Raw genomic sequence first — 27067 nt, forward strand, 5'->3', positions numbered from 1 at the left:
TGCTTAGAAATTTGTAGATACTTGGTTCTTTCTAGAGGCAGAGTGTTTGAGAAGAGAAATTACTTCCAAGTATGTTTATTCCCTTAGGTTTCCATGTACTTTTGTATCACAGCAGTGCCATAGGTTGTTACGTCTTTGACATAAGACTAAAGGATGCTATTACGTTTTTTTTTTATTCTGTTTCAGTATATGAGGGAGTCCCGAAATGTCACCCATGTAGGACAGAGTGCAATAGCTGTGGTTTGACCATGACATTATGGTTTTTGGAGACTGTACTGTGGTGTGTAACAGGCAGGCAGATAGAGGGTCTGAAACACGCACTTGTTGGGGACAGTGAGCTGCTTGTTTTTACCCATTTGTGTCCCACGATACTCCTTTTTCCCTTCTGCAGATCGCTGCAGCACTGCCATCTCAGCAAGGTGTGACACTGCAGTCAGGCATCTAATAAAACTAATTGCACATGTGAACTCTTACCACTGGTCAGCTAGCTGCAACTAATCTCATGTTGTGAGCAACTTCTGAGCTGTCAGAGAGCAAAAAAAGAATAATACAATGTTTTTCAATCTAAAGTTTGAAAGTATGCTTAGTGTGTAAAATATCTTTGAGAGAGAACCATGGAGGAGGAGCTTGTAAATCTTTCTAGTTATATTGATTAACCAAATGAAAGAAATAAGCCTCACATGCAGCATATATAGTGGCAGACATTCAAATCACTTTAAAAAGATTTGAAGGAAGAAAAATGATGCTGTTAAGGGAAAAACCTTCCAAGGGAAGGAGGCATCTCACAGTTCCTATCAATCTCGGCAAATAAAATAGTTTGGTCAGTTCTTGGTATAATCTCTGTACCTGTTCAATATTCCTTTTTCAGTGAGGGTCAGCAGTAGTTGGTGTCTGGCCAGTACTTCTGTTTATGGAGCTATATTTATGGAGATAAGAAAATTATCTAATAAAAAGTCAATATTAGCACCTTTATGTTACCTTGTTTGGCCCCTCTTCTTACTTAATGTTGTCTTTTTTCTTCCACAGAATTACAGCTGTGGGCCTTCTGTTGAAGTGATAAAATTAATCAAGGACAGGACTATGAACATACTTTGTGATTTTCTTAGAAGCAAAAGATAGGAAATAAGGATCTAGGAACATGCTGAAAATGAAAAGCTGTGTATAGCACTGCTGCAGTGGATATTGTGTGCATCACATCTGCAAGCTGCACCTGCCTCTCCTAGCCCATGACTGGCGCTGTGCTTGTTTAGTAATTGTGCACTTGACAGCTCAACAGACTGTCATCTCTCGTTGGTGATGGCTTCTTACTCACCCTCTTGTAATACATCAGCATATTCCTCTTCAGTACATTAGCTTGGTAGGAAAATGTTTCAATAAAATTATAAATAGTTTTTCATGCAATGTATTCACCTCCTGTTCCTATGTAAATTTTTAGATTGTGATAGACAAGACAATAATGGGGTACTACAGATGAGAGGAAGACTTCTGGGGCAGGGGAAGAATCTATTTGAAATAGCTAAGAAATATTAATCATGGTATTTGTGTTTGTACTGAGCACTGTGTACCCATGATACCAAGCATATAATACCTTCTAATTTAGATGAGAACATATTGAATTTTTAGGTAAAATACACTTGAAAAAGTAAAACAGGATTTTTTTTCAACTCTTAAAAGTCTGTCTTCTTGTTGGTTGATGTGTCATCAAGCATTTTTAAATTTTTTTTAGTCTTCAAATAATACATACTTACTTGGCAATCCAAAAGAGAATAATTACACTCAGATGCTTGGTTATGAGTGGAACTGTTTCTTGGGCACAAGTAAAATTGCCTGAAGTACACATACTGAAGTACTTATTTCAGTAGAAGATTGGTTTGTTTCTTGTTTGGTTGGCTGCTTTGTTCTTTGTTTTGGGTTGGTTTTTGTACTTCAAGTCGGAGGAGAGCTGCAACTGAGTTTTTTGGTAACAGGTCTGGTGGCTTGGATGGGATTCCAGTAGTATGCTTCTCTGTGGGCATTTCCCTGGAGCAAAGGCACCTACTTCAATTGCCCTCTCAACCTCCTGGTTTGTCCCTGATGGCCGTGCCCTGCAGATAGGAGAGGTGGTTCCTCAAAACACAGACTCCAGGTTTTCATCACAGCCAAAGTCAAGAGAACATGGCTGAGAGTCTGAAAATCTCCCAAGGTCTGGTATGAAGTAAAAGCCTGGGAAGAAATCATTTGCAGTCCAGAGAAGGGACATTACTGAGTAGTATATTGGGTGGTGAGAGCGTAGTGGGGGAGAATCTAGGTTGGCCTTATGTTTGTGTGCATCACTTCAGGGTGAGCCAGAGTTGGGAGCAGATGGTTGCTTGAACATATGTATGGGTGTCCATGGAGTTGTCTCAGTTTTGGTCTGAGGAGGTCAGATTTGGGGGATGGGGAAGCAATCCATGTGGAGATGGGTAGTAGACTCATTAAGTCACAAAAAGCCTCGCGTAGCAAGGGATTTCTGGAAAAAAAAGGCAGAAATGCTACAGTTTTTCAGTGCTTAGAGCTTGAGAGACATCCCTTGAACTGCAGCTCACTGCTGCCAGGCTCCTTGAAAGGACAAATGAACTAATCCCCTGAGCTTCCCAGTGACCTGGGACACTGAGTGGAAGGGATTGCTTTATGCCTTCCAGATACAATTGCTATGGAAGAAGGGGCTGCTTTGGAAGTGGAGGAGAATGTGCAAGTGAGGTACTGAAGGTGCTAGAATGAGTGCTCCCCAGGTACATGCAGCAGAGGAGAGAGGACTTTTCTGTATGAGAAATAGAAAAGGTATCAAAAGTAGAAATTGTCTGTAAAGTAGTTATTCAATTGCCATGAAGGTACATGGCAGAAAGGAAGAGATTAGGGAAGAGAGGCTGTTAAAAAGCAAGGTCTCTTGTTTAAGGCCTGGGATGAAAAGCTGCACTACTGAGTAGCAGGGAACAGAAGCTACTCATGCAGCCAGAGGATGCATAAATTCCAGAACTTCTCACAAAAAGTCTGCAAGAGTTGCAGCTGGCATGTTTCAGACTGCATTAGCACATGTTTGGACAGAAATTTAACCAATCCTCAATTATCTTAGTAAGTAAAAATCTCTGGATTGATCCTCTGGATATTTTCCAGTTTTTCAAGAACTTGTATCAGTGTTTGTGTCAGCAGGTGATAACAACCCTGGGTATGAGTGCACAGAACAGCTTGTAGTTTTGTTTCTGAAGTTCAAAGTTATTTTAACAGTAACAGGCATTTCATTTGTAACCTTTTATAAAAGCAGGGCTAGTTTTCTTAAGAAGCTTCAACTGCCTGGGCAAAAAGGCAGCAGGAGGTATGGCTAAAACCTCTGTAAGTTAACTGGAGGTTGCAGTTGTTTCTGTTGTGACTAATGACATTGACACAGTGACATTGGGGGTCAGGCTGTACCTTAATTGAATTCAACAAGGGACAGCTGTGGAAAATGCAATGTAAGTGCTGTGTTCCTAGTGATGCTTAGGTCTGTGAATATAAAAGATAAATTCTTGGTTACATTGTGTTGCCTTAAATATTTATTCAAAAACTAATTTTATTAATAACTCAATCTCTATTTTTCCTGAAGAATCTTTGAAAACATTTTAGTTATGTGACCATAATTATTAAAAGAAAAATAGCAAGAGATGAAAAGTGAAATGTTCATACAGTGAGATTATGTACTCATAGTTTGGCATTCCCTTTATTCTGCTCTCAGAGCAAGAGAAGAGTAGGAAGTTTGAAAACAATAGTTGCTTTTCCTCAATTTATTTATTCCATATGTTTGTGTGTATTGGTGTTGGGAGATGACGAGGAGAGGGGAAGCAAGGGTAAGCACTGCAGAATTTCCAGAAATTATACAAGTCAAACAAACTTCTGGTGTGTTGACCAGAACAAGAAGAGTATTTTAGGTGCCATGCTCCTTTCAATCGCTGACTGATACAGGATGTTAACAAGTTGTAAAACTGACACACTCTCTCTCCTTCTCCTTCTTTCCCTCTGTTTCAGATGAAAAGGAGAAATTTGAACCCACAGTCTTCAGGGATACAATTGTCCAAGGCCTCAATGAAGCTGGGAATGACCTGGAGGCTATAGCCAAGTTTCTGGATGCAGCAGGCTCACGGCTTGATTATCGCCGCTATGCTGACACACTCTTTGATATTTTGGTAGCTGGCAGCATGTTAGGTAACCTGCAGAATATCTGACAGAGAATTCTGATGATCAGCCTTGCTTGTTTCTTTTAAGATGCTGTCTTCCCCTACAGTGGAAATTATAGCTTGTATCACAATTTCACTGCTTGCATCTCATATCATAGCACTGTTTGTTGTTTGTCATACAGTAACACCTCAGTACTTTCTGGATACTGCTCTGAGAAGCCTTCAGTCTGAGCTAAACCATCATATAATTGCAACAGGAAAGAGAATGAGAGATGCTAACTAGGGGAAACAGAAGGATTTATTTGCATAAAAAGGTGCACTCCAGGTTAAGAGCTGCTGCAAATCTTGCTTTGTAGATGTTGCAACAAAAGGTAGCTCAGAGAAGTGAAGGATAATGATGTGTGCTTTGTGGATGTTCATGGGACTTTTCTACCAGGTATTAGTGGCAGGTTCTGGCAAAAACATGCTTTTCAATTTCCTCTTTATTTTGAGTAAGTTATCTCCTTTTACTGGTCACATTGCTTTGACTCCTGCTTCCTGCTCTTTGGTATGTAAGAAGAAAAGATGTTTTTGTAAGATTTGAGGTAATGCAGGAAACAGTAGCTAGTGAAAATACCTAGGAAAAAAACTCTCAACAAAATAAGCCAGTGTTTTGAATGTTTACATGAGTTTGGTAAGCATTAGAGGGGTTAGCAGGATGTTCCAAGTACTCAGATTACTAACACAGTGCTAATACTTTTCTCTTTGGGAAGGATTTACATTATTATGGTGTTTAAAGTAAGAATTAAAATAATGTGTAAGGGTTGTGCTCCAAACCATACTTGTTTGATCACTCTCAGTGCTCTCAAGACCAGCTGAGATTCCTTAGGGTGAGCTGAATCATTCAGTCCTGTGAGGACTGTACAATCTACAGTGCAGCGTCCCACAGACAGAGGTATTCCTTCTGTCAGGTGCCATCACATCTTAGCAAAGTTAGGTCTGTCTCTGTTTCTCCCCCTCCCCAGTTGTTACTATGGCCTTTTGCCTCAGTGATATTAATGTAAGACTTACTAGACTTATTAAATCTTGCATTCTTTAAAGTAAGAAATAATTCCTTGCCTTTTTTTTTTTTCTCCTGTCTTACAGCTCCTGGGGGCACACGCATAGATGACAATGACAAGACCAAGATGACCAACCACTGTGTATTTTTTGCAGATGAAGATCATGATGCCATCCGAAATTATGCTCAGGTCAGTAAAGGCAGAGCTGATTACTGTTTTCCATTTATGTGTCAAAAGGGATTATAGTGGAACATCTGCAGACTGTTTAGGCTGCACTAGGCTAGCTACAGACCAATTGAAAATCCTGTTAATCATTAATCTGCCCTAACATACACAATTTAGGTAAGAAAATAGGATGTCTAAGATAATCTGATCACAGTTGGCAATGCTTTCTTTACAAAAAGCAGTCTTGCTTATCATAGTCCACCATTGGTTGAGTCTCTTTCTAGAAACCACCCTTACTAATTTTGTTGACCTGTGTGCAGACTGAAATATTTATATGACCATATTTAAGAAACACATGCACTGTATCAGAAATTCAGCTTTTATAAGCAGTAGCGTGGCCAGCAGGACTAGGGCAGGGCAGTGTACATCTCCCTGTACTCAGCACTGGTGAGGCCACACCTCAACTCCTGTGTTCAGTTTTGGGGCCCTCACTACAAGAAAGACATTGAGGTGCTGGAGAGTGTCCAGAGAAGGGCACTGGAGCTGGGGAAGGTCTGGAGCACAAGCCCTGTGAAGAGCAGCTGGGGTGTTTAGCCTGGAGGAAAGGAGACTCAGGGGAAACCTTATCACTCTCTACAATTCCCTGAAAGGAGGCTGTAGAGGAGATGGCCTCAAGTTGTGCCAGGTGAGGTTTAGATGGATATTAGGAAAAATTTATTCACTGAAAGAATTGTCAAATATTGTTGTAGACTGCCTAGGGAAATGGTGGAGTCGCCAGTCTTGGAGATATTTAAGAGATCTGCAGACACGGTAGCCTAGGGCCATGGTTTAGTGGCACTTGGCACTGCTAGGTTAAGAGTTGGACTCCATGGTCTTAAAGGTTTTTTCCAACCTAAACAATTCTATGAAGTACATGAATGACAAAAAATATAAAGCTCATGCCTCCAACCTTTAGTTGCGTAACTAGTTAGGAGTTGGGCATATATTGCAAGAGCTTTAATTTCTCCTACATATGTGATGTATCATTTCTTCCTGCAGGAATAAGGCATGCATAAATAGGCCAATGTGAAATTAATACAAAAAGCCAGTGAACCCTAAAACATTCTTGAAAAGAAACTAACTTTGCATAACTCCTTAATGGAAGGTAGTAATTATATGAGAAATTACATTAAGAATTCTATGGAAAGTTCAAAGCCACCATGCACTTCCGGATACCAGTAGGATTGTATAAAAATGCAGTACCCTTGCAACTCCCATTTGTCAAAACTCTATTGTTAATTAAGTATGTATTTATCTTTTTAAATTGCTGGGTATTATTGGAGTGCTGGAGACAGCAACTAAAAGCATAAAAGCTGCTGTCCCTGCTAAGGTGTTTAGAGTGATAAGTTCCTGGAAAGGTGCATAGCTGATTTAAAGAGTGCTGGGATAAAAGTCGACATTGGTAAAAAATGTTTCCTTAATAGCAGAAAGCTCCTTTAAAAAACACCTTTAAAAATCTAAATAACTTAAATTACTTATTTTTGGAAAGGAAGTCAATATTTCTTATGTGTCAGCTTTATCATCTCTTGAAAACAGGGTGTTTGGCTTCAGGAAAATCTCTGTTATCATTAAAGGCATTGATTCTGTCTTCTTGAGTTTTAATATTTTAATGATCTTTTGAACAAAAATTGTCAGTGCCAGTCCTCCAAGGAGAAATTTGAAGTAAAAGATTTCATATTGAAAAATGGAAAGGAAGGCTTTGCTTCAGGATTTGAAGGAGTGGAATTTTCAATGGATTCTCTACACTTCAAACCAAAAGCCACAAAAATAATTCAGCATTTTGTAATTATTGCCTGAAGAGATGTCCTTTTATTGACCATGCCATTTTTTTGTGCATAATGAAAAATAGAGCTCTTGCTGTATTATGAAAATATGAAGTTAGTCTAAAATAGTACTTAGATCTTTTTTAGGAAAAAAGGCATCTAGAAGATGCCTAGAAGGTAATTTCTTACTCTGTCTCACAAGTAGTATGGCTGTTTTTTTTGTGGATTTAGTTATGGGAACAATTAAAAGTGAAAAGTCTTCAAGTCAAAAGACTGAAATTAGTATTGATATTTTAGCAGATTATTTGCATATGAAGTCATGCTTCTGTCATTTACAGAGACTTTAAAAATATGCAGAATTTTGTTTGGGAATATTAACGAGAATCTTACATTTTCATCTGCTATCTTATTTTGTTAGGATTCTGGGTGTCTCTACTTCTCAGCGTGGCCACATTTGATTTTCCACTTTTTCTGAGCCAAAATACTACCAGTTAGCATGTTTGGATGTATTTTATATTATGCAAAGTGAATTGAAGCTTTCTAAACCGAATTTTCTTCCTCCCTCATCCAGTGTGGCAATAATGTCATTTGTTCCCCACATAAACCTTTTTACCTGTGACAGTGAGTCATATGCTTTGTGCCTTCGTACAGCAGTGTGAGAGATGATTTGTTTATCTAATTTCTTATCTCTTCCTTCTTCACCTTGAATGAACTCTGCACCTGTGCTGCTTCTGGTTTCATAATCTGTGGTCGCATGATGGGAAACAAATGATCAAAACTAGAGAACAAGTGGTTCCAATAATATAATTGTTTTAGAAGCTTTGGCAAATGTTCTTCCTCTTTCTCTGACAGTAGTGTGTTTTGTTGTAAACATTTATGTAGTTGAGTTGCCAAGATATTGCATCTATTGAAGATGCCCAGCATCCTTACTCCACCAGCCTGCAGCTGAGAGCTTCCCCAGGGCTACATTACTGGGGGAAGGGTGCAGTTACCCTGTTTCTCCTCCTCTCCCTTGCTTTTATCTGTGGATAGGGTGAAAAGCAGAGAAGGAAAAAAAAAATGAAAAATATGAAAATATTCAAACTGCAATAAATTCTTTCATTCAAGCATTGCTCTATGAAGCAAGAATCACAAAATTGAGAGAAGGATGTTTCCTGCTCTCCATGTGACAGACAACACTAGAGAAATATCATTCTGAAAGCTGCTTATTTCCCTTTACTTTTTTTTTTTGTAAAGAAAGATGGCTGTAATTATTACACTTAGTTATCTGTGTTTATCTTTAGGTCTTCAATAAGCTTATCAGGAGATACAAATATCTGGAGAAAGCATTTGAAGATGAAATAAAAAAGGTAATGTTGATGGCAGTCTTTACTGGAATGATAATATTTTTACTATATTTCTAATATAATTGTATATGTACAAATGTGATGCTGCTAGGTGTTTTATTTAGCTCTACTGGAAAAGAGGATGGAATCTACAGGAGGCAGCTTTACTCTGCAAATTCAGCTCTGTGGGAATACTGCAGGAAACACTTGATGTAGCGTATTTCTGAATTAATGATTCCTTTGGTTGCTCTGACCAAACTCACTTTCTTATTCCAGACTTTTTTGTGCAAAATTTTGATACACTTTGGGGTATTCCTCTTAATGAGAAGTGGTATTACTGGCCTGCAAATAGAACATCTCTCTGGTTTTTTCAAAAAAATAAATGCAAATCTGCTATGGAGAATGTCTCTTGGTGTAAGAGTATTAAACCTCTCCTGGACTGTGGAATGAATCCTAACCACAAGGTTTTTTGTATTTGGGGCCACAGATGTGTGGATATGTAAAATAAAGTCCTCACCAGTGGCAGAGTGCTCAGAATTTGCCTGTTAGACTATTGTAGACAAATAGCCTGTGGCTATTTGTGGATACTGTTTTGTTTTGTGATACTGAATTCTAAGGAGACAAGAAAAGCCAGAGTAAAAATGTTTGAAAAACAGCATACAGATTTATTTTGTCTATTTTGATCTCCTAGTAACTGATGTAAATATCTTTTTCTAATGGCCTGAATAAGTAATAAACACTGTACTGTCCTGTAACTTAACATGCTGGTAGTGGCAAAACCTGTCCCATGACTAAAGTATCATGTTTGTTAAACATAAAAATGTTTTTCCATATTATTTAAACATTAGAAAGGTTGCTGCAAGGGTCAAATGAGGGCACATTTGGAGCTTGGTACCTCACCAGCACTTCTTGTACCTGAATTAATTTGGCTTTGATTTATACATTCTTGCTCATACAGGAAATTATTTTTACACTTGTGGCCAGCATGCCTATCAACTGATGCTGATTACTCAGTACATCATTCTAAAGACCTAAATTTACCTCTATCCCCACATAAATCTAATGTTCCTGCTGTTAATTACTGTAATCACTGACATGAGAAGCGCTGACTCACAGCATTCAAGTTTCAGAGAGTGCTCAGCATATTAAGCAAATGCCATGTCAATTCAAGCTGCCTCCGCTCATTTCTGTAACTTGCTAGGCTTTGCATCCTCTTAAGCTTCCAAAAGTTCACTTTGCACTCTTAGTGACAAAATGAGACTATGGCACCTCCACTGCCATTGCCCTGAAGACTTTTGAGGACTACTTGTAGATGCATTTTGCTTACCTTCTCCCTCCCCTTGCTTGTGTGAATTCACAAAGTGGCTGTTTTCTCATGTATGAGGCTGCAGGATTTTTAACCACTTAATCCTTTAATCCCTGCATGGTGTAATTTGTACAGGAGTAGCTGCCCATGGAGGTCCAGAAGATAGATACATTTGTATTTCCAGCAGGTGTTTCTGCTAGACCAAAGATGGCTGCAGTCAGTCAGTGATTAGATATGTAAGAGAGTGACTCAATGACGTTTTTTTTTGCGGGTCATTGTTCCAGCAATGAAAGTGATGTTTCTGGTAGACTCATCAGGCAGATAGAGCACTTGGGGGAAAATTAGCTCTTCTCATAGAAAAAGGCATGCCAAAAAAAACCAAGGCAATACCAGCAGTTTCACGCCAAAGAAGCAGATGCTGTCAGTGGGACTTTTCTTTCAGGAGAGCTTATCTTAGATAGCAGTATTTGCACAAGTATTTGCTTTATGTTTTCCGGATCACAACTTTCTCATTAGGACATTATTTTCTACCATCTTTCCCCTCTTTGTCTGCTTCTAGCTTTCAGTTGTTTTATTTCTTACCTCTCTCTCCTCAGAATTGCCAGTTACTCATTTTTCTAATGGCATAAGCAAACCATATATCTAAAGTTTTACATCTAAGTTAGTTTGTGCAAGCAATTTCAACAGATGATGTTTAGATGCATTGCTCACTTGCTGTGTTTTGATGTAGGCACTTTAAGTTCGTATGAACATGGCCCAATGTACTGGCATAGGCCCATGACATTTTGCAATAATTTCAGTAAAATTTTAAGTTCCAAACTTGTGTTCTTCTTTCTCTACATATGTATTTCCTTGGATGAAGAATGCAGTTATTATCTGTCTATCTAATATGTTTGCATGCTTAGGTAATTTTCTATATAAACTTTTTAATATTAGAATTGGGATAAAGTACAGATAATTTTTTTTTGTCTTAACAGTGGTAAATATTACTGAGTCATAAGAGGATGTCTGAAGTGCTGGAAGATGTTGTGACGTCCACTATTTGTGTTCCTATTTTCCTAATGAAAGAACTGTAAATTAAGCTAGGCATTAGGAAATAAGAGGAGAATAACATTCTGTGATTGAATAGGGAGTGAGCAGAGTCAGCTGAATGAAAGGCAAGAATCAGTCAGCAGATATCTGTTGCTATATTAGCTGCCTTCTCCATTGCTGACAATTCAGCTGTCTGCAGATGAGACAAACTGTCAGCAACAGACCAGTTCAGATAATGAAGACATAAAAAGACACCATGCTCCCTGTGTGGGTAAAGTTCCTTAATTTTCAGCATTTAAGATTTCTGGATCACAAGAGGTGATCAGAAGCACTTGTTTTTCTTGTATGCTTTTTAATGTTCCATGAATGTGTTTATTTGTGCGCATCTTCTGTGCCCAGAAATTGTACTTAAGACTTTTTCTTTAATGACAAAAACAACATGGAACATCACATGAGGCCTGGTCTTGTGCTTATTAGGTATCTGAATTTCTGCTTATATAATGTGAGTTCTTATAGATATCGCAGAAATACAAAATAATGAGCCAGAGCTGCCCTTTTTATGCCTGGAACCAGTTTGTATCTAACGAAAGCAGTAATGTCTGTGCTTGGCTAACAGCAGGGAAGCGTTAGCTTGGAGAATGTTCTGTGGGTGGTTGGGAGCTATTCTGAAGTGTCTTGGACATTTTGTGACTTCCCTACTGAGGTTTTTAATTGCGATGCAGAAAGGAGAGTGCTTAAATTAATCAGCAATAAAAATCTGAAGTAACAATTTTGAACTGAAATTTAAGTTCAGTTTCATGGTTTTTAAAATGGATTTATGAAAGATTTGGGTTTTCCTATCACTCAGTCTCCCCCTTAAACTATGTTTCACAACTGCTGGAAAGTATAGAGTTGTATTCTTAAGCAGTAGAAAAGGATAAGTCTAGGTTTGAGCTGCTTTTGAAAAATATTAGTAAAACAAAATTAGGCAAGTAGCATCAACAATACTTTAAGTAGCAAGGGATCTGTAGAAGATAAAGGTTCTGTTTAAAACAGAATTTGACATGAATGGGTGTAACTGTTCATGATCTTCACATTACTGATAAAAGAATGGAGGCTGGAGCTCAGAAGTATATTAGACCTGGTCTGTTATGTTAAAGTGGTCAGTGTGACCACTTTCTAATCAAAATCCTCATCTATTGGTTATTTAGAAGCAAAAGAAAAACGATTTAAGTGGGGTACACAAATCTGAAGCTGTTTCCTCTTTATTAACAGTCTCAGTACTTCCAGGAAACAGGTCTAATTCTGATTTTTTTTTTTCTTGTGCAGATCTCATTTTAGTACAGTATTATTGATAAAGCTTGTATAAAGAAAGTTTTAAATCCACAGGCTTCCAGTTTACACTAGGATTATACTGAAATTCTGTAAGAATGTTCTCGTTTCCATTAAATGTGGCCCTGGAGTCCCTTTGCCTGCACCATTATACACACCAGTTAGTTGCTGCATTTGGAAATACAGCACACCATTTGTTTCTCAGACATATATTTAGAAATAGTAACTCCATTCTTCTGCATCCCGAATTTTCATGCATTTTGTGGTTGAGTCACAGTTTGCTGAAATAAAATTACACCTTGAGATTTGGTAGTTTCATAATTGTTCTTTTAAGCTAAAAGTGTATGTTGCAGTCATTTGGCTGAAGCCCACTGAAAAAAATTCCAAGTGATTTGTCTATGGCTGAGTCATTGAGTCCTGTGTAAGCTGTAATTTAAAGCTGATGTTATTATGTAAGTACTATCGTATGAATGAGGTTTTTTTTCAGTTCTGTTCACTGATGCAGAGCAGAACTATTCATAAAACACTGCATGAGATTTAATAACTTCTTTAGTTACCTGGATTTTTAAAACATCACTGCATTCAGAAAGTTTTACATTTGTTGATAAACTGCTTGGCTATCTCAGAGAAGATCTCTCACTGTCCATAGTAACAAACAAGGACGGGGACATGTGTCATATTCTGTCCTTCTGTATGGGTAGAATCTGATAATTAAGAAATACCCTAATGTGGAAACCTGGTGAGAATTTTCTATCAAAACAAACTGTTTTGCTGTAATTGCATTTGTTGCTCATGTAGAAAATAAAAAAGGGTGTCCTGAGAGCAGAAGGTCAGGACATCTTTTTGGAGGAGTGCCATTTGTTATTCCTTATGAAGGAAAAATTAGTATTCTTTTTAACTGCAGAAAATTGTATCTGCAGTCCTCTCTTTTTTTCCCTTCTTCTGTGGCGATGGTAAATTTGTAAGCTAGCATCTGATGGAATCAGCAGCTTTTTGCATTGAATGAAGCTGTCCTTCATTGTCTCACCTCTTTTTTCCCCATCACTCATATTGTGATCACTAACAACACATTAAGAAAATGTTATTGTTAACAGTAATGCCATTGACAAAATCTGATTCTGCATGGCTTTTTTTTCTGATATAAAGGAAAAAGGGCATAATGTACTTCATCAATATGCTCTCAAGTCAATAATTTTAACATCTGAAATTAAGATTTTAAAAATACTTAATTGCCAGTTTTAGAATTAAAAGGTGTATATGTAGTTCAGATCTTCCAAGATGATGAGATTTGTAATTTTTTCTCAAGTTATTTGTTTTCTCTTGTAATTAGTACTGGGAATGGCAAGGTATTAAATCAGCCTGTGTTCCTGTCTGTCCTGTGTTGGCTTTATCAATAGTGTCTGAACTTGAAATATAATTATTATTTTAGTCAGTAGAAAAATCTCTTGTAATTGTGCTGTGTTCCCTTCCCTAAAAGAAAACCAGAAAATGTTCCCCATCCTTTTTAGTGTTTGCATCCGCAATAGTTTTCAAAAGCTAGAAAACAAAGTGCAACTCTGTGTGGCTTAGCTGGAAGTCTGAAGATGTGAATAGGTAGGCTCCTGTCTGTGATCCTGTAATTTCTGTGTGTCTCAAGCCTGTGCCAAGTACTTTTATCTTTACACATGCATACATATATTTGGAGAAGACAGGTCTTTTATACCAGACTAAATCCATATTCCCCACAGAATCATAGAATGGCTTAGGCTGGACCTTAAAGCATCATGGAATGGCTTTGGACCTTAAAGACCATCTAGCTCCAAACCCCCTGCTATGGGCAGGGACACATTTTACTAGACCAGGTTGCTCAGAGCTCCATCCAACGTGGTCTTGAACACTGCCAGGGATGGGGCATCTACAACTTCTCTGGCAACCTATCCCAAAGCCTTGCCACCCTCACAGTAAAGATTTCTTTCTAATATCTAATGTAAACGAGCTTTGTTTCAGTTTGAAGCCATTCCCCCTTTTGCTGTCAGTATCTGCTCTTGTAAATAGTCTCTCTACATTTTTTTTGCAGGCTCCCTTTCAGGTACTATCTTGTGTTCTTAGAGAAAGTGAAATTACAAGGGATCAGTGAAATGACGCTGTCATGCTTTTGGGTAGATCTTGATGTGATTGCTGTAATTTGTATTGAGACTTCTCAAGAAATAAGAAATAAAACTGTTAATATTACTTTCTGCCTGTTGTCCACCTGTGCCTCAAATAAATACTTTTTCTTTTCTTGTCTGGCCCACAGCTCCTGTTGTTTCTTAAAGCCTTTACTGAGACGGAGCAGACAAAACTGGCAATGCTTTCTGGCATCCTGTTAGCCAATGGGACTCTTCCTGCTACAATTTTAACAAGCCTCTTCACTGACAATATAGTCAAAGAAGGTAATTTTCCATATCTTTTTTCTTATCTTAGCTTTTTTATAGAAGATGTATTTTATTGCAATGTATTATATATGTTGCAATAAAATGGAAGTTGGACACTTGTGAATGTACAACAGATTTGGTATTTTAAAGCAGAAGCATAAGCAGACAGCAGTGTCCGACATACTTTGTGAAATCTTGTAAGAGGCCAATCAGACAGAAAAAAGCCACAAAACAAAAACAAACCCCAAAGGATTTATGGTTTTTTGGAAGTCATACTTGTGTATGCAAAGTTGTAGAATTTATGTATTATTGTGGTACTGTAAAGGTGTGAAGTATAATATCTGTTCCTGAGATAGGTCTGGCATTTCTTCAAGTGTTGCTAATATCTTGTGAGTGAGAAGTGAAACAGATCACATGTAGGTCAAGAAGCAAAATCAATCCCTCATTTTGCCTTCATACTAGTAGTGATCAGTGACTGATAAACTTTCTCATGAATTTGTGTTTATTATATGATAAGTAAACTAGTTCTTTCAGTCTTCAGGTACAATGCCTTTTTGAGATTACTTTATTTAAGGATTTTTGTTATATATTTATAGCCATGTACCTTGGGGTCCTGATTTTACAACTACTTTCTCAACAATTTCTTTCTCTGACAGTTCTGACTACCTGGCATGATTGCAAATGTAGTGGTAGTGTTGAACAGTTTTCATGACCTTTTTTTGGTTTTGTTAAAGAGTTATATATTAGCTAAAATGTATTCTAATTTTCATTAGAAAAAAAAATTATTCTAACTTCATGTTCTCATTTGCAGCATGCTAACCATTACATTTGTTTCTAAATGCTGCAGAAAAAAAAAAGGCACAGCTGCAGCTTTGCTCTGCCATCACTCATGGCTTTTGAAATCAGAATTAAACTAGGAAAAATCTCAAACAAAAGCACTAATCCATGTTTTTAGGATGATTGTCTGCAATGCGTTTAAATTAAAGTCTTCCTAGTTATGGGAGACAAGAGGCATTGGAAAACCCAAATTTTTAAAAATCATGGAAATTGTTATATTTTAAATTTAGCATTTTAAGAATACAATTCTTATTTGCATTATGAACTTACATTTGCATTATGAACTTACAGTTCTGGGAGCCCTAAACTTTTGTCAGAGCTTACATATACTTTTAGTTCTTGGTTTATATATACTAAAAATGCATCCATGACAGCATTTGAGGAAAGATTGTTCAGTCAGTATCCTGGGGTAGATATTATATGCAAGAATAATTGAAGATGCAAAGATAGTTTAAAAATAGGGATCAAAGCAAGGTAAAACAAGTAGATCATACATTAATAAACTTGAACATTTCTTTGATTTACCAAAAAACAATGCTGCAGGCAGGTGAGGTTAAAATACATGAGGAAACAGGTGAGCTAAGGGACTTGTTGATCACCATGGGACTTGTAACATTGGCTAAGAAATGGCTGAAAGTGAGATAAGGGTAGATTGTGGGGACAGGAGATTTGTCAATTTTGAGTGCAAATAGCTAATTTTTAGATTACCAAATTTCAGTGTTGTCACTACTTTTGCTGTTATATATAGTTGGAAAACAAAATATTTTTTTGTGGATTGCTGACATACTTATAGTAGAGACAGAGAAAGGTGTAGGTGGTGGTGGAATCTTGCCAGGGTTAAGTGTACCCTTCTTGTCCCCTGTGCTGGCAAAGTAATGCAAATGCAAAGAGCAGCTAATGGGGTTAGTCAATAAAATAAATTACTGAAATTACTTTCTGCAAGTAAGAGGGGGAAAAGCATGAAGCAAGCAAAAAGAGAAGACCTGTTTAAAGAGTGGCAGCACATGTACAGAGTATAGGAACAGGCCAGTGAGAAATTTGGACTGTAAATGAGAATTAAGTCTGAAAATATGTGGGTAGTGAAGTCCTACAACAACCTCCCCCTGCAATGGTGTAATCCCAGGCAGCAGTCAAGCCCCACACAGCTGCTCACTCACTCCCACACCAGCAGGATCAAGGAGAGAATGGGAGGGGTAAAATCTGGAGAACTCATGGGTTGAGATAAAGACAGTTTAATGGGGAAAGGAAAAGTTGCACACACACAGAAAGCAAAACAAGGAATTAGTTCACTGCTTCCCATGGACAGGTGTTCAGTCACCTTCAGGAGAGCAAGGTGCCATCACATGTAATGGGGTACTTAGGCAGACTCTTAAAATGTTCCCTCCTTCTTGATTCTTCTCCCCACTTCATATACTGAGCATGATGTCATATGGTCTGAAATATCCCTGTGGTCAGCTGGGGTCATCTGTCCCAGTTGTGTCTCCTCCCAACTTCCTTACCAGCATGGCAGTTGGAAAAGATAAAAAGGTCTTGGCTCTTTGTAAGCCCTGCTCAGCAATAACAAAAATGTATCTGTATTATCAAACCAGTGTTCAGCATAAATCCAAAATAAAGCCCCATACAGCCACTGTGAAAAAAAATTAACTCTACCCCAGGTGAAAACAGCACACTCTCTAATACTGATACTGGCATAAAACTTACTTTGTTTTGTTTTAAGCTAAAACTAGAAAAAATGGGTACAATATGATCATGCTTGGTGACAGAGACCATTCCATTCAATTTTGGTATTAAGCATGTAAATGCATGGATATGCTGAAGTGTGTTTGCAGTGGAAGTTATGCTTAAGTCACCTACTGGTTGACCAGGCTTTGTTAATCTTGGTTAGTCAGCTTGCAGCATTTAGGATTGCTGCATCATATCCAACATGTAAAACAAGCCCAAAGAAGTATTTGCAGGCCTCTCTTGGCCTGGCATGGTGTATCCCTGGTTTCGTACAGTACTTCTCTAAGGATCACATCTTATGACTAAGCTCCCTGAAATAAGCTTGCCAAAACTGCCATAACAGTCAAGATGTGTAAAGTCAGTGAACTTTACAGTGGTCTGGGAATAGTCTCTTCTGTTCTTGTTTGGTGACTCATTTAGTCAAAGTATCCCAGAAATAAATATAATGAATATCTATCTGTAAAGTGGCTAAGAGCGATGAAGCTCTTTCTTACTAATAGGTCCCATGTAGCTCTAAGAGCTTCTGGACTATCTGGAGGTGAGACAGAAAACTACAGTAACCAGCTGTAGCCTAGGATTGTGCTTTTCCTTATGCATTACCATTACCACTGCCTTCAATAGCCCTGATGCTGGTATGAGTGTAGTATGGAGAATCATAACTGACCTACAGGCAGCCTTCTTCAAGGATGAGCTCCATCTTCGAGACCTTTCAGCTTCCTTCAGCTCCCTGCACTTGCAGTGGAGAATCTGAAGCAGTCATGGTGGTGGTGCAGCTCTAGGAAATAGGAGGTGTAGGCTTAATGGTTTATTAACGCCCCTGGGAAATCCACAGCTAGTGGAGGTAGAGTTCATTTGATTTAATACACAAAATATTAAGTTTTGCCTTGAGGAAGGAATTTTTTCACTTAAACTAGTGTTTGTGCCTGGTACAACTGGCTACTAAATACCTCTTAGGAGGACATAGTACAATCAGTCACCTTGAAGTTGCAAAGTTATTTAACCCTATTCCAGGATTTGCTAAAAAAACATTTGAATACATGTTTTTTTAGTTCTTGTTCTTGATTATCCTATATTGCTTTGTGCCTTTGTTTCCTATCAATTTAATGCATAGTTTTTCCTCTTGCATTGTACTCAGTCTGTGAATTGGGAATGTAAGAAAAATAATTGCAAAGAAAATCTTTGAACAACTGAATGGAGATGGGCAATACCAAATGAAAAGATTTTCAAACAATCTAGCATAATTCAGAAAACTAATTTTGCATTAAAGAAGAAAATAGGCATTTCAGCTCTACGTGTTTGTTTCTGTTGTCATAAATGTATTTTCATTCCACGGTCTTGTAACTTTTTTGTAACCTTGAACTTCTTATAGTCAACTCTAATTTATGTTGAAAATTGCTGAAACATGTTTTGTGCTTTTCTCCAATAGGCATTGCAGCCTCTTTTGCTGTAAAGCTTTTTAAAGCATGGATGGCAGAGAAAGATGCCAATTCTGTTACCTCTGCTTTAAGAAAAGCCAACCTCGATAAGAGATTGCTAGTAAGTACAGTATATTTTCTTTATAATCTTTATCTCTCCCAGGGAAAAAGAAGAAAATGAAATGCAGATGGTAGCTTGCTGTAAGCATGTTAACTCCCCCTCAGACTCTGTTAGCGTTTCTAAAATGTTTTGAAACACAGCAATATTGTTATGGCTGTAGCATTGATACAGGTTCAGGAATACTAAGTATCACATGTTTTTACATTCTGTCTGTATTTTTCCTGTAGTCAGATGCCTTCTGAGAGACTGTATATATGGGGCTTGGGATTTAAATAAATGGGTTTTTTTTTTCTAACCACTGCTAACAAAACGTACCAGCAAATGGGCATGAGCAGCTCTGTTTCTTTAAATAGGTTTTCCTTTTGCAAATGGTATATAAAGTATAAGGAGTTAGATTTGAATGTAATTTCTGAAGCAGCAGTGTTTAAATAGTATAGTAAATGAATAGTAAGCTAATTTTCTGCAGCAGTGGCCATCTAGGTAGCATAAGTGGTGACAGCAGACCTAGTATGTACAGTGCAGAAGGCTTTTCTTTCAGCTTTGGTACTCAAAACCTGTAGCAAGATACAGGTTATGGGTTTGTAGCAAGATATTCAGAGAATATATGAATATGTAGCAATTTCATGTGCCTTTTTTTCCCTGTGTCTTTCTGAAGATCATTTGGGGTTTTTAATCCTTCAGAAAGGTTGCTGCTGTGATAATGCAAATACACATCCTGTGTAGCAGTGCCTGGAGACACAGTAGTATTTCCTGTTTCTACCTCAATAATATATAATTAAGCAAGTATCCTTCAAAAGTAAGGATCTTCCCATGCCCCTCCAGCTCTTCAGTTTATACTTTATTTTAATTGTCCAAGTGATAAATAATCTGCCATTAACTGGGAAAGGGGCTAATTACACTGTTTATTGTGTGGGGAGGGCAGGGAGGAAAACTGCATCTTATTTCTATTTCAAGCTTGACTGACTTAAACTTTCAGCTGTTGGCTCTCATTGCTCTGGTCTATTAAACAACTGTAACGTATCAGATGATATTGCCTAGCATAGATGCCTTCATGAAAATTTCTTAATTTCATTAGTCAGTAAATAAATAGATGGAAAGTCTCCAGCTTCTTTGTTAAAAAAAAGTGTTATCCATCCCACAGATCATTAAGACACCAAGAATGGATGGTAAGCAAATGCCATTGAATGCTTTCCAAGATGAGGCATTTGCTATAGTGATTTTTAAGAATAATTTTAACTTTTATAAGTAGCTGGACTTTCATAAATTGTCAGTGCCTTTTAATTAGAAATGCTTGCAGGAGTTAATGTTAAAAGTACATAGTGGATATTGTGATTTTTGTTAAGTGATGCAGTAGTGGTAGGTCAGGGTGCCTGGGCCGCTTATGTATTGCTGAATGTATTTTTCTTAAGAGATAAATGTGTGGGTGCACTGGGAGGACATGATAAATGTGCTTTGCTTATAATGGCTTTGCCATCTATTCCTTTGTACTTTCTCTACAAGACTTTAGGAAACTGGAAAAAGTATGGTTCCTCTTAGGACTGCTTTGAGCAACATGTTTGGCTCATGGCTATTCCGAAGTACATGCACTTCACATGGAGTGGGTGTTAGCTTATTTGCGTAACTGGACATAATTTTTTCCTTCCACTACAGTGAAACACTGCAATATGAATGAAGTGTTGACTTTTCAAGTGTGGATACAAGCAGTGTTTTAAGTGAAGTAACAGGTTATTCCCACTGTTCATTCTTAAAAAATGTTCTTTCCATTTTTTCAAGAGTCATAGTTGGTTATTTAACAGAGAGCATTCCTGTCTTTTTAGGAGCTCTTTCCAGCCAACCGGCAAAATGTGGACCATTTTGCCAAGTATTTTACTGAAGCAGGTCTAAAAGAACTCTCAGATTTCCTTAGAGTTCAGCAGTCACTGGGGACTCGTAAAGAACTTCAGAAAGAACTACAAGAACGTCTCTCTCAGGAATGCCCAATTAAGGAGGTAAAAGTGTTTATTTACAACTTTCTGTTTATATAATCATAATCAAAGACTTAAATCGACATTAGGTAGAGAGGAACAGATTTCCTCTGTTTTTCTTTAAACTATTTTAATTTATTAATCTGTTCACTCTGTGCTTAAGACTAAAGCAACCAAATATTCTCTATATTTCCAAGTGTATTTTTCTTCATTTTCCTTCATTTATCCTTGAGAATGTATTTCCTTTAACTGCATTAACTGTTAGGTTGGAGGGGAGGGTCAAAATCTTGTTCTAATTTTGTTTCTTAATACTTCTACACCATGATGTTGTAAATGACTACAAGTGTTTGGAAAGTCAGCATCATTTCTGGTTCATTGGAAATGTCCCTTATTTCCTTCTCCAGGTAGTGCTTTATGTAAAAGAGGAAATGAAAAGAAATGAGCTGCCGGAGCCAGCAGTGATTGGTCTCCTTTGGACCTGTGTCATGAATGCTGTGGAATGGAACAAGAAAGAGGAGCTGGTTGCAGAGCAGGCCCTCAAACATCTAAAGGTGTGTGCATGGGTGAAGAGGAGAAGAAAGCTGCGAATTCACAGAATACATTCTTTGGCTGTCAAGTTTTTACCTGTTTAAATCCAGGAGATTTAGGTTTTTGAAGGCTGATGCTGAGCATACCAAGAGTTGTGTATAGTCTGACTTCTGTCAAATGGATGCAAAACTGAGGTTGTTCAGATCATTGAGTGCCCTGAGTCCCACAGTGCCAGGGCAAGCCAAGGTGGTCACAGCCTGAGCATCTTTTCCTTGTGCTTTCCCAGGGTGCCAGGTCCCTGAGAGGCTCCTTGCACTGGGAAAGGGCTAAGCGACTGCTGGAACTCAGTCTGCTCAGACCTGACTAGTAAACCTGACTAGTAAGCCTGCAAGAACTGCCTTTGCAATGTCTTTGCCAGAAGAAAAGACATTTTGGGAGCATGGTGGGGCAGCACCTGTGCTGGCTGTACAGAGGGCTGGATAGATCCAGGCAGGAATGCTGAAGCCAGAATCTGTGGATTGGTTGTTGCCAGTGTTGGCTGTGGTAGCTGGATACTCAGTGACTTGTCAAGTGATAAGCCTGGAGCTGGCTTGGGACTGGCTTGGGAGCTGGCTTGTGTACATACAGTGTGGTTATTCTCTGATCCAGCTATTGTCCTTGAGGATGAGGGAACTGAATACATAGAAAGACAGGCTGCAATATTGCAGTACCACCACTGCATGTTGGTACAAAAACTCTAAAGACCTTGGGATAGAAAAGAAACACCAAACCAATGCAGAAGCATCAATCACTGCTATCATTGGTATTCCTCATCTAAGTCTGAGGTAATTGTGCAGTGCAAGACACTGGATCTGACAGAAGCTTTTCAGCAGACCTAGTCTTTTAAGCAGGTAATCTATGACCAGGAGAATACTCCCTCATAGCCAGGGCTTCAAAGGTTTCCCTTGGAACAGAAGCAATCTGGGATTTATTCTTTATGGTAAAATAAATCTTTATTCATATTGGATGTCTCTCCATACTTGGGTGTTCCCATGTTGGTTTAGCTACTACTGCTGCCGTTCTTTTGCCTGAATTTGGTTTCCCAGTCAGTAATCCTAGAAATGCAGTCGCTTGGGATATTGTGTAGTCTTTGATGGTAAGAATGAATGCCTTCAAGTTTTCCCAAGTGGCTCAAATAGCAGGAGAAAGACAAGATAGTTTCCAGAAGGAGGAGAGACATTGTTTTTCTTGTTCTTCTGATGTAACATTTGATTATCTCTCTTTGAGTTGTAGCAAAGTATCCATTGAGATTTATTGTCTAGTACTGCAGGGCAAATTAACAAACACTTTCTGGAATATTTGAACTCTGGGAAAAGAGAAACACAGCTGGCTTTATACAAATCCTGTTGACTGGATGTTTAGTCCTATGCATCACCCCAATGAATTAGGTAGGCGCATCTTGCCTATATAAGATAGGCATCTTTCTAGGTACATCCACTTTCTAAAAACAGGGGGAAATTTACAAGGTATTTACTATTTGCACTCAGGGGTAAGATTTTAATAGAAGCAATAGAAGTAGAAATTGAGACTTTGATAGTTGCTTCTTTACAGTTCAGTCTTGGAAAATGAAACAGCATTTTTCACATCCTTCCTCTTAGGATAGGTGGAGACAGTTCTTGGATCCTTCTCTTAGGGCTCTCAGCTACCTCAGTGTATGAGCCAACTCCAGAAAGTGGATTAACAGTGTTAGGGATGATACAGAGCTCAGTTCTGTGCCCTCCTGTGTGTCAATGTCCCAGAAAACAGTCAGGGAGTTGCTTTGACCTGGTGCTGTGGTCAGGATGTGTATAAATATATACTCAATGTGTGACATGTCAGATGGTGGGATTTATTCTTGTATGGCTCTATTCTTGTATGACAGGTAACTTCCACAAAGCACGTGAGCTTTGACATCTGTCTCTAACCAGAATCTAACTTACCAGATTCTTTCAGTCAGTTGTACACAAGGCACCCATGAAAAGATGGGTGAGAACACAGAGTATTGACCTAGTTCACAGATCTTAAAAAGCCTTGCTGGATGGGTGGCTACCTAATAGCAGGGTGGGGAGCCATGAACCAGCATATTTGGGCAGTGCAGTTAAGTCATGTGTGCCATCCATATGGCAGGACCAGCAGGAGCTGACCTCAGGAGGAGACAGGGCAAGCTGTTCAACCCTGGATCTCACAGAATAAGCTCCTCATTGTCCCAGTAACCTCATTGTGACACCGGGGCTCAGTGCCTAGGCTGCCTCCAGTGCAGAGAAGGGATGTTCTCCATGGGTGAGGAGAATCTTCCAGACAATTCTCACTGGAGGCAAGGTTCTGGTGAGCTTCACAGCAGTGTGGGTGCTGACTCCCTGCTCCCTAACATGATGCAAATGGAAAATAATGCCACTTGCTCAGCCAGCAATGAGAAAGTTCCTTAGTCATTTGTGAGACTCATAACTGTGAGCCTGTACCAGCTGAGAAGTGAGGGAGGAATGTGAAGGGGATAAAGTCAGACGTGGCAAAATGAAGACAATTTACTTCCAAACTGAAAACATAGGATTTTTATTAGAAGTTATTAATGTTTATAGAAAGCAGTACTTCACAAACATGTAGATGGGCGTGAGTTCTGCTGTGGGTATTAAATAAATCAACTGCACTGTATATTGCCCAGCCTTCCTACAATTTGCCTAAATACCACCTCAATGCTAAAAGAGGGAAAAGAGCTACTCACAGCCTGCACAAATTTTTCAGAGCTCTTACCAAGCACTGATGATGTTTCTAAAGATGTGGCTATACCTGCCCAGAGTGGAAAAATTTGGCCTCTGGTGTTACCTATATCTAACCATTTTAAGGGGGTTTCTTCCAAAAGTACTAAATACTGCTAGCCTGCTGAGCTGCTTGTTGCCACTGTGATTTCATGCTCTCTTAAATAGCTGATAATTATTGCAAAACACATTTTGGAACAACCTTTCAAACTTCAGTTGATTCTCATGTGTTTTAGTAATTATTTCCATGGACCATATTGGGTAAAACCCTCAGGATTAGTCCTTTGTGGAGAGGTGCTGGAGTGTACTTTTAAACATGTCCATCAGTGCTGTGGGTGATGGGTGGTTTGTCACCTGATTAAGACCTGCAGTAGCCCTGGTCACTCAGACCACAACTCTGTGATATTAGGCCATTGCAAATCCAGCTGGAGAATGCTGAACTGGGGTCACTGAAAACTTGGAAGAAAGGCTGAGCTGATTAGTGCAAGAGCAGATGAAATAGTAATATGCAATTTATATTTGGCTAGGGTCTCTGAAGATCAAAGATCTCTGAAGATCAAACATTTAACTTCATCTCTGAAAAATGCTCTTAATATTGTCTTAGTTTTAAGATTGTCATCTTAGCTGAATGCATTAGAGGCTAAGATGACAGGAAATTGGAGAGATTTGGATGTAAATACTAGCTTTTAAGGAAAGCTATAGTCCTTCAGTGTAATTTTTAGTTTTAAGATCTGAAATAAGAGGGGGAAATTGCATAACAAATACATTTTTGCTTTATTGTATTATATTAATAAATGCCAAGAAAAGACTATGAAATGTACCACTACTGTCTTGTCAGAGTGACATTAGCAGTTAATACTGTGCTTGGAAAACGTTGCTGTTTACCAAAGGCTGTCATGATATTCTTGATTGTGGTAATGAGAAAAAATAAGGACAGTTGATCACAGTTAACTTGGATTGATTTACTTTATTTCAGTTTCCTGGGACTTCTGAAACCCCTGTGAAACCAGAGACTTTTTTTTTCATGTATTTCATCCTGGGATGTCTTATGTTATGAACATCTGTAAAGCATCACTTCTGAATGAACAGAATGCTGCATTGTGAAATGTATGACAGAAGTAATGCCAGATTGTAGGCTTTATAAATTGATTTTACAGAATTCGGTAACGAAGTGGTACTGAATTTTAGCTTTAAGCATGCAGGACATGTTACAAAAAAATAATGGATATTTGTATATATGCATTGTATGTGTTTTAGAAGATGCAGTGTGCAAGTAAATCTTATGGTTTCAGTGAAACATTTTCAGGGATGAAGTTCATTATGTTTATTCTAAAAAAGTTTATTTTTAAGTATACTGACATGCATTTTATTTTTTACCCTCTCTTCCTTTCAGCAATATGCCCCTCTACTTGCTGTGTTCAGCACTCAAGGCCAGTCAGAGTTGATCCTACTCCAGAAGGTGCAGGAGTACTGTTATGACAACATCCACTTCATGAAAGCCTTTCAGAAGATAGTGGTACTCTTTTATAAAGGTAAAAGTATATAATCCACTCTTGTATTCTGTGCTTGGATTCTCTGTGTCAACCACTCTCTTATGATGTTTAAGCAAGTAGTGCATATGAGAAGGTGTTGAACTCTGAAATACTTTGTGCTTTGAGAGTTCAAAGAAGTGTGTGGCAGCAGGAAAAGCCAAAACAAGCCCTTGTCTCCTTCTGTTGCTTTCATCCCATTCAAGAAGTGTGAGCAGAATCAAACACTGTCCAGTCATTTCAAATGCAGTTTAACCCTTGTATAAAATCAGTTCTAGGAAGACATTTCTATAAATTTCTGGCAGATTTCAACAGTAGATCAGAGCTTGGTTTTAAGAAACCTTGAGAGTGCAAACCCTCTTAGCAGGAAGATTTTTCAGGGAGGAGTTGGAGGGTTTTTTTTTTACTCACTCCCTACCAGAAGGAGCTTTTCTAATTCTTATTTTCATGCCAATTTTTTGCATGTGCTATGGTTTTGATGGATTTCATTTTTATTGTGAAATTGACTTCTTCACAAGTTTATTCTGATCAGGTTGTCATAGAGACTAATGGTCTTGCACCGCATGTGATGGGTAGGTGCCAAACAGTTTGTTCTGACTTTCTTGCTATAAATATTTGGAGGAGAAAAATCAGCAGGAGTAGAAACCTAATATTGATCTTTGTTCATTCTGTTGAGTCCAGGTACATGTTCGAGGCAAATGAGTTCCAACTGTTACAATAATTTCATGGTTTCAGAAGGCAGAAGGAAGTGAGTCATGTGGATTTATTTCTATCCTTCTTTCAATATAGTGTGGCTTCAATGATAAATGAAAAAGCAAGGCACCTTGTCCTTCTGCCCTCAAATTCTGCAATTTGTAAATACTATTAATAACCGTAGAACAACTTGAACCTGCAGCAATCACTTGATTCAATTTTCTTTGGAAAAGAACATTTGCTTCGGACATGGTGAATGAGAGGCATAATTGCTGTGCACTCAGATCATAACTGATGGTCAAGCCAGAAATAGTCTTGATTAGGATTGCTTTCAGACGTTTTGTAGATTCATTACTGGGTTAGCCTGCAAGAGCAGTCTTGAAATTCCAAAGCATTTTAAAATCAAAAAGAAAGTCAATCACTGAATTGTATATTAAACGTAATATGCTTGAAGAACCTAGTTCCCATTTACTTTTTTCACCCCACATACTCATGTTCTGACTCAGGAGATTACTTGGGCAGGCTTTTTTGGAGGGCTGAGAAGACTTCAGCCTCAGCACTACAGGTGCCACAGTACTGTTTAGTATTCAGATGATGTCTAGAGGAGTGTTTGGAGCTACGGTATGGTCTGTCCAATATGTGCAATATGTGCTGTGCCTGTATTCCTGCGTGGAGTATCTGGGGCAGGCGTGCTGCAGCTCCTGCCTCTACCATCTGATGCAGTCATGCGCCAGCACAGCTGCCAGCCCTTCTTGGCCCTGTTTAGGCTGAAGCTGAATCTGCCCTGTTTGACAGACCTGCTGCCTGCTGGCAACTGTTTGCCTGACCTTACAGCCACTGCCATAGGGCCCTTCTAGGTGCTGGATGCAGGGAGTATCATCTCCATCTGGTTTTAGTGGCTTTGGAGTTAAACAGTGTCCATTAGGTCCACATCGTACTTTGTGAAC

General features: G+C 38.4%; 1 protein-coding gene across 3 annotated transcripts in view; it reads left to right on the forward strand.

Annotated features, from left to right (window-relative positions):
* BZW2 (basic leucine zipper and W2 domains 2) overlaps window positions 1-27067 on the forward strand; it is a 56278-nt gene that overhangs the window by 22516 nt on the left and 6695 nt on the right. For all 3 annotated transcript variants that reach the window (XM_053961353.1, XM_053961363.1, XM_053961372.1), the window contains exons 3-10: window positions 4018-4194; window positions 5292-5395; window positions 8457-8522; window positions 14423-14558; window positions 18526-18635; window positions 20453-20623; window positions 21004-21150; window positions 25292-25430. In XM_053961353.1, the coding sequence (XP_053817328.1) occupies window positions 4018-4194; window positions 5292-5395; window positions 8457-8522; window positions 14423-14558; window positions 18526-18635; window positions 20453-20623; window positions 21004-21150; window positions 25292-25430 (1050 nt within the window). The remainder of the gene's footprint in view (window positions 1-4017; window positions 4195-5291; window positions 5396-8456; window positions 8523-14422; window positions 14559-18525; window positions 18636-20452; window positions 20624-21003; window positions 21151-25291; window positions 25431-27067) is intronic.

Source organism: Vidua chalybeata, chromosome 1 (genome assembly GCF_026979565.1).
Source record: "Vidua chalybeata isolate OUT-0048 chromosome 1, bVidCha1 merged haplotype, whole genome shotgun sequence".
In the NCBI taxonomy this organism is placed as follows: Eukaryota; Metazoa; Chordata; class Aves; order Passeriformes; family Viduidae; genus Vidua; species Vidua chalybeata.